Source organism: Rhododendron vialii, chromosome 4a, assembly GCF_030253575.1.
Source record: "Rhododendron vialii isolate Sample 1 chromosome 4a, ASM3025357v1".
Classification (NCBI taxonomy): domain Eukaryota; kingdom Viridiplantae; phylum Streptophyta; class Magnoliopsida; order Ericales; family Ericaceae; genus Rhododendron; species Rhododendron vialii.
Window position 1 is genome coordinate 11780075 of NC_080560.1, and position 8558 is coordinate 11788632.

At 42.2% G+C, this 8558-nt stretch overlaps 1 protein-coding gene across 1 annotated transcript; it reads right to left on the reverse strand.

Annotated features, from left to right (window-relative positions):
* Positions 1–313: 313 nt before the first annotated feature.
* LOC131323674 (uncharacterized) lies at positions 314–1601 on the reverse strand. Its single transcript, XM_058355522.1, has 2 exons — positions 642–1601; positions 314–559 (listed from the first exon to the last, which is right to left on the reverse strand). Exons 1-2 carry the CDS (start codon positions 1599–1601, stop codon positions 314–316), a joined length of 1206 nt encoding a protein of 401 aa, XP_058211505.1.
* Positions 1602–8558: the final 6957 nt, after the last annotated feature.

Sequence of the window (8558 nt, forward strand, 5' to 3'; positions counted from 1 at the left end):
ATCTAAAGATGAGGCTCGTACGGATAAAGTTGACAACATTTTCCTTCTTCATTTCTTTTAATGGATTGGCCTCCGCCCATTTAGAGAAGTAGTCAGTGGCTGCCAAGATGTACAAGTGGCCGCTAGAAGACTTTGGCAAAGGCCCCACGACATCTAGCCCCCATGCATCAAAAGACCATGAGGCGACAGTTGGATGGAGCAGTTCTGGCGGTTGATGTATAAAGTTGGCAGGGATTTGGCAAGCATGACATCTCTTGGCGTACTCCATGCAATCCTTGACCATTGTCAGCCAGTAGTAGCCCATTCTTTTGATTCAAAAATGAAGCTTGGGGCCAGATTGATGAGCGTCGCATATTCCAGAATGAATTTCTTCTAGAGCTTGCTTTGCTTCAAACCCTTCAAAAGATCGACGGTAAAGCGTATCCTTGTAGTAAATGAATCTAGGGGCGCAACGCTTCACATCTGTTCTTTTATGTGGATCATCAGGCAATTTTCCTTGTTGCAGATACTCAATAAGTGGTTGACGCCAATCGCCAATCCTCAATTTCAATTTCCAAAACTGAGACGACGTTCACTTCCCTTTCACCACCGTCTTCACTTTCAAAGATAGGCGGTATGACCCAACTTCAGCATATCGGGACATGCATCTCATGGTGAGGAAGAGCAAGGGTAGAAGCAAGCTTTGCAAGTGCATTTGCCTGCTTATTTTCACCACGCGGCACGTGCTCTAGAGTAACATCACCAAGCCATGCGATCAGGCGACGAGCGTAGTTATTGAAAGGCACGAGCTCAGGCTTCCTCACCTCATAAACGTCAAGAAGTTGGTTTATGATCAACATTGAATCTCCATATACCTTGAGTTGCAAGTGCTTTGCTTCAATGGCCATCTCCAGCCCAAGAATAAGAGCTTTGTATTCAGCCTCGTTGTTTGAACAATTTTGTATGAGAGTGAAAGCATATGGCAAGACATCTCCTTCTGGGGAAACAAATACCACACCAGCACCTGCTCCACGTTGATGAGACGCGCCATCAAAGTACATTGTCCAAGGGGGACGAACTTCTACTACCATAACATCCTCATCTGGCAATTCTTCGGACGACTCCCATTCGGCTGGTATAGGATGGTCTGCCAAGAAGTCGGCTAGAGCTTGCCCTTTAATAGCTTTTTGCGGCACATAGATGATCTCATATTGTTGGAAAATGAGTGACCATCTTGCCAATCGATCAGAGAGGACTAGCTTTGACATGACATATTTGATTGGATTAGCCTTGGAGATGAGATGCACTGTATGAGCTTGAAAATAGTGCTGCATCTTTTGGATTGCGAAGACGAGGGCGAGGCACATCTTCTCAATCACGGAATAGTTTAACTCATACGGCAACATCATTCTGCTCAAATAATATAAGGCACTTTCTTTCCCTTTATCAATCTCTTGAGCGAGAAGAGCTCTAACCGAACGCTCTTGCGCAGCAATGTACAAGATTAGTGGTCGTCCAAGTATAGGGGCAGTGAGAACTGGAGGCCTCGTTAGATAGGATTTGATACTTTTGAAAGCATTGTTGCATGCTTCATCCCATTCAAATGGAGCCCCTTTCTTCATGAGACTGCTGAATGGTTGCATCGACTAGCCAAATTTGATATAAAACGGCGGAGGTAAGCCAATCGTCCTTGAAGACTCTTTAGCTCATGAATATTCCGAGGTTCAGGTATTTTCCGGATAGCGTCGATTTTAGCTTGTTCAATTTCTATGCCATGGTGGCGCACAATGAACCCAAGAAATTTTCTAGATGTAACCCCAAAAGTGCACTTCAAGGGATTCATCCTAAGTTGGTACCTTCGTAGCTGTTCAAACACTTGCCTCAAATCATGAAGATGGTCGGCTCGTTTCGCTGTCTTTACGACTAAGTCATCGACATAACACTCCACATATTTGTGGAGCACATCATCGAAGATCTTTTGCATCGCTCTTTGGTACATGGCTCCCGCATTCTTCAAGCCGAATGGCATAACTTTGTAATAGTAAATGCCTTTAGGTGTGCGGAAAGCTGTGAGCTCTTCATCTCGTGGAGCCATGCGGATTTGATTGTAACCAAACGAACCATCCATGAATGACAAAACCTCATGTCTAGTAATGGCATCAACCATGAGCTCGGGTATAGGGAGCGGAAAGTCATCTTTTGGACAAGCGTTGTTCAGATTGCGAAAGTCTACACAAACTCGGATTTGCCCATTTTTTTTCTTTACTGGGACGATGCTTGAAATCCAAGTGGGGTATTTGACTTCTCGAATGAAACTAGCTTCAATAAGTTTATTGACCTCCGCTTCAATCTTGGGAACCAAGTCTGGTCGGAAGCGTCTTTGAGATTGTTTGACTGGTCGAACGCCATGCTTTACTGCGAGATGGTGAACAGCGACTCTTGGGTCTAATCCTGGCATTTCCGTGTAATTCCAAACAAAGATGTGTTTATACTCACTGAGAAGTTCAATGTAAGCAATTTCTTCTTCAAGAGTAAGTGAGGCACTTATGTAGGTTGGCCGTGGGTCATCTTCAGTCCCTAGGTTGATCTCTTTTAAATCATCAACGGTAGACCTCACACCTTCTTCCAACTCTGGTGGAGCATCTTCAGCATCCTCCTCTTCTTGAACTTCATTACAAGCGGCCATGATATGGAATGAGGAAGTGAAGCATTCCTCATTGGGGCCATCTTTCAATCCTCTGGAGGGCACATTGGTTAACACCACAGTTTGTCGCTTTACTTTCAGCAATTCATCGTCAACTGCCACAATGAGAGTAATACGACGCTCCATGCGAGAGGGTATTTTGCTCTTTAACTTTTTATCGTCTTCTGACAAGAGAGCAGTCCTCCATTTTTAAGTCTTCTCGATGGTAGTATTTGAGACACCCAATCGGCAATGCACAGACTTTCGCAGAGCATTTGATGAGGATGGCTCCTTTGGTAGACTCAATTTGCTATGGACAGACCCGTACAAGCTAGAGGGCGTAGGGCTTTCACTTGGCAGCCCTAATCAGCTTTGAATGGATTTTCTCATGTGAGACGATGAGACTACTTCACTTCGAGGTGCCAATCTGTCAAAGATTGACATTTGGGATTTCGGAGCCCTCAAACGATCGAAGACAGATGTCTTAGATGGAACTGATGAGGTTCCTTCTTCTGCCGTGATATAATTGTTGGTGGATTTCTTTATGAAGATGCAAGCAGGAGCAGGTGCGATATATCCAAGGCCTGCTTGAGACTCTTTCACATCATATCCCTTTTGCTTTAGCATCTTCTGAGTTAAGTTCAAGTCATGTATCTGTAGGGAGGTATTCCCGAACACATACATTTAGTTGCCGAACACGTGATATTCGGGAGCACGTGGTAAGTATGACAGGACTTACTGCCGGGCAATATAGTGAACAGCAATATGGACCAATGATATGAGAAGTCATTGATCCATGCTGTTTGTTCGGCAAACTAAGGGCCAAGTTACATGTGAAGTAGATGGTCCAAAGCAGACTGTTCGGTTATAAACAGCCGAACAGATGAAACAAAGAACCAAGCACGTGATACGAGGGATCACGGGTTAAAAAGCAATGCAAATGGTATGTGGGACCATAGTTTGAATATAGGCAGGACAGTCATCATGCAAAACAAATGTTCGGCAAGATGGACCAGTGACATGAGAAGTCAATGGTCCAAGCCGTCTGTTCGGCAACGAGATGGCCGAACAAAAGAAAGAACTTCAGTCAAGTATTGGAGCATAAGGAACATTCTGGAAGAGTCCAGAAACAATAGTATTCCATTAAGGAATAAGATCCCGAGAATATAGGATTTGATAAAGATACCCAACGAGTATGGGATGTCCGGCTTGTTATGGAAAAGAGTCCTACAAGGATTAAGGTAATGAACTGATAAAGGAAACGAGAATCCTTGATATCCTGGGATTCCTATACGAGTTAGGAATCCTAGGGCAACACGGATGCTTGGCCAGCAAGCATACGCAAATCTATAAATAAGAGGTAAACCTAAAGGTAAAAGGTACGCAATTCATTGCATTCTTATTGCTTTCCTACTGATAATTAGGGTTCGATTTCTAGTACGTGATACTAACAAAGGCATCGGAGGGCCTTTGCCACGAGAGGCAAAGGTGCACTCACCCCTTGTCTATTTTGCAGATTAGGGTTCAGACGTCAAGTTAGGGTTCCGGTGAAGAGGCACGAATAAGCCGTTGCAATCCAGTTGATCCGAAGCACCAATTGTTTTCATCCCCCTACAGTATCTTTTCACCAGTCACCTTAGGGAGGAGTTTTCCTAGAGAAGTTGAATCTTTAGGATTGTGTCCAGCCTTTGCGAGAAGCTTGTAGGCATTTGGATCAAAGCCGTTTGTCCGTTGTGATGGCAAGTAGTTGTAACAACTCCGATTTTTCATTCAATAAAATCTCGTTGTTATTCGAAATTTCTTAATTTCTCTTAATTGCTCGATGGTTTTCTTATTGATTCCTAGTAGTTTGTATTCAAGCAATTGAAACGCCTTATCACTGTATTCCTCGACTAGAAACCCTAATTGCCATGCCTAGTCAATTTTCAACCAAATAGTTGGTATAACCAAACTAGTTAACCATTTAGCTACCTTTCAACCATTTACCATTGGACAATAATTGTTAGGGTAATCTTTACCCATTGGACAATAGCTTTTCCATTATTATATCTTGTTAAGTATATATACACATGTGTATTTGCCACATGCAAAAGGACATGTAGTCTTTTTATAAGGCTTAATTTATTATTTAAGGTACCCGTCCTTTATTACCCATTGGTTATTAACCATTAGAGGATTTATTACCCATTGGTCAATAGGTTAGTCTTGCCAACTAAGTACTAGGCCTATTAAACTAATCTTTTATTGAGATTCCCGAGAGTACAAAGTACACTATTATATTAATTAAGTACTAGTACCTTTTGTATTAGTTTTATGGGACAATCTTGACCATTTCAACCCTAGAATCTTGTACTTAGGTACTTACTTATATATTATTAGTATTAGTCTTTCTTAGTACATATATATATACATATATATGTGGGTGAGAGAGAAAGAGAGAGAGAGAGAGGAGAGATAGGAGAGAGGCCGAGAGAAAAAGGGAGGAAGAGGGAGAGAGAGAGGGAATGAGGAAGGAAGAAGAAGAAGATGGGACTTGTACCTTGTTGTTCTTTCACCTTTTCAACTTTTGGGTTGAATATCTTCCAAATTCATCACCTTTTGTCCTTCAATTATTCTTTAAACACCAAATCTTGTACAACTCTACCTTCATAGCTTCCATAGTCCCATCCAAGGTACTAAAATAGCCATGCAAGCCTAAAACTAGGTGGTTAGTGTGCAAGCAAGCCTTAACTTCACCCATCAACCTATCAATCCACCATGACAAGTGAAAGAAAATGAGAGAGAGAGAGAGAGAGAGAGAGAGAGAGGGGAGTCTTGGCCTATAAATAGAAGCCATACCAAGCTTCAAACTCACACCTTCAAGCTTTGCTCTTCCTTCTCTCTAGAAATTCCAAGTGTTCCTAGTTCTAAAGTTCTTATTTTCTTGTGTTCTTGAGAGTTCTTGAGATAAACCTCCAAACCACTTCCAAAACCACCACTAGATCTTTAAAGAAGCTTAGTTTAGTTAGCAAGTTGTTTCTAGGAAAAGAAAGTACGTCTCTTTTCCTTTCGAAGCAAACCAAAGCCATTACGCCGCCAAATTCCAAAACCGACGACCAATTCTTCGTAGCCAACTACCGCCAAGAAGTAAGGTATGAATCCTAGCCCATTCACTCTATGTATAGTATAGAATCGTATGATGGAGAATAGGACATCATTAATTCAAGTAGGAGTAACTTTGATCGTTATTTCCATAATAAATAAGGTTATCTATGTTTGGAATGTTTGAAATGCATGATGATTTGTAAACTTATTTCGCTAATGGATGTATAAGCATGCTAGAATAACCTAGAATTGGATGATCTTGTTAGACTAAAAATTACAGTGAATGATGTCGTATGCGAAAAGTCCTACCGCGGAGTCAATGCATGAAACGAGACACGAAAATCGAGAAAGTTAGAAACAGGACACCTAGGGTATGGTTGATGAAAAGGCGTGTATTGAAAAGGATGAAATGTTTTGGAAACCGCAATGTGGCCGGACGTGGTAGCCCATTGTGTGGTGTGTGTTTTGTGTGCCAATGGGAACCCGGGACGGCGGAACCATTGTGAGGATACTCAAGAGACCGGAACGGCGGAACTGAGGTTGGGTGTGTGTTTGGTTATCCGCAGAGAGGAGCCAATGCAATGTGTGCCAATGGAAACCCGGGACGGAAAAAACCATTGTAAGGATACTCGGGAACATGGAACGGTGGAACCGAGGTTGGGTGTGTTAAAAACGATTTTTTTTGAAAAGGTGATACGTTTATAAAATGTGGAAAATGTTGACACGGTCTACGAGGAGTCACGTAGGAGAAACTCTCAAATCTTGGACACCAACGTTGATTGATTTTCTAATACGGATGTGTCATTGTTAGTTAATTTGGCTAGATAAGCATGCACTATGTGGAAATTATTGACTATATGATGTATTGTTGTAAGTTAAGGGTTAGAGGGTTTGGATTATTCTATTGAGCGTTGTAGCTCACGGTATTGCCTTTTTGGTGACCCTGACCTATTATATTGGTGGCGACGCCGGTATAACAAGTCAGACCTCATAGATGAACAGGGTGAACTTTACACCTTAGAGGCCTTTGGAGCCGAAGAGCTAGCCCGGATGGAGGAACAAGCAGAGCAGTAGTTAGGAACCTTAGTTCCCTTCCGTTTGTAATAAAAGTACTTCTTTTAAGCTTTGTTGTAATAAAGAGCCCGACTCAGTTTATTTTTCAATAAAATTTCTTATTTAACGTACCCAAAATTCGGGGCGTTACAGTAGTCATTTTCCATTGCGGGGCTATGCGTAGCTTGAACAAACCATTTTAGGGGTGAAGCAACCTTTACTTTGTTGAGGTTAGCGATTGGGAGTGTCAATCCATCCAAGGCCGACTCTCCACCTTTCTTCACTTTTGGCACAAAACGAAATACGGGTGACCCTTTCTTCTTTGATGCCTCCTCAACATGACGACTGATACCTTGATCAATTTTCTCCTTCCCCTTAGTTAGAATATTGGTCTTACTAAGTTGCAGGTTATTGGCTTTGGATTGCTTGTAGCTTGATGAAGAAGCAATTGGCTCTAACTCTGTTAACGCCACATTTGCTAAGTAGAATTTAGCATCAGCAAAATGGGACTCGGCTTCACTAAAGGGTTTGTCATCAGCTACCACTTTCTTTATCACGCCATCTTTGCAGTATTTGAAGCATTGATGGAGGGTTGATGGGACAACACCATTCTCGTGGAGCCACGGCCGCCCTAAAAGCACGTTGTAAGAAGTTTTGGCGTCAATGACATGAAGTGATGCACTTGAAGTCATATCACCGATGTGCAAGTCTAGATGAATCACACCAATAGCTCTTTGCCCCCCTTGATTAAATCCTTGGATCAATAGACGACTAGGTGCTAGTTCATCTATAGGGATGCCAAGTTCTTTCATGGTACGAAGCGGTAAGATGTTAACTGCAGATCCACCATCCAAGAGCATCCTATTGACCCTCTTTTTACATATGTATCCAGTGACAAAGAGTGGGCGATTATGTGGTGTGTCACCAAGCAATAAATCCTCGTCAGAGAATGTAATGCTTCCAATGCAAGCAAGACAATTGCTGACACAAGTTGTAGAGTTAGCCTTGACTGGAGTATGTTTAGGTGACTCAGATTCTGGATCTTCAGTTATTTCAACACTAATAGTGACATGAAGCCTCAAAAAGACCAGAGTTGCGAATTTTCTCAGGGAGGAAATCCCATAAGGTGAATGGAGCACGTAGTTTTTTGACAGGCGTCTCTTCTTGCAAATTTGAAGACACTTTCTTCGGTTTCCTCCTTCTTTGTTGCTTTCTCGTACGCATCCTTTTGGGACAAGGATTTGGTGTTGTAGTTTGGGAATGCTTCACACTTGATGCGTGCTTTTTCTTTCTGCGAGTAACAAGGGTCCATCCTTCATCATCCGCGTCATCTACTTTTTTGTTGGTAGAGATGTTGCCCCCAGATTGTTGAATAGAAGGGCATTGTACTACTTCAATTGGATCGAATGACCCAAATTAAATCTTCACACTTGGTGACACTTTAGGCTGTAAAGTGTCATTTTGTAGAGTAACTACGGTCTGATTTGTAGCTACAGTCTCTTTTTCTTCCTCTAAGACAATCTTCCCTTGGCTAGCGAGCTCTACTATCTTCTCTTTAAAGACGAAGCACCGTTGAATGGGATAGCTAACCAAGCGGTGGTACTTGCAATAGTTCTGATCATTCACCTTATTAGCCTCCTCGGATCGTTTCATCTCCGGGAGCTCAATGAGTTTTAAATCCAGCAATTGATTAAACATTAAAGAGACCTTTGTATCTGGAAATGGATACACCTTTTCTTGCATCTCCTTCAACGTGAGC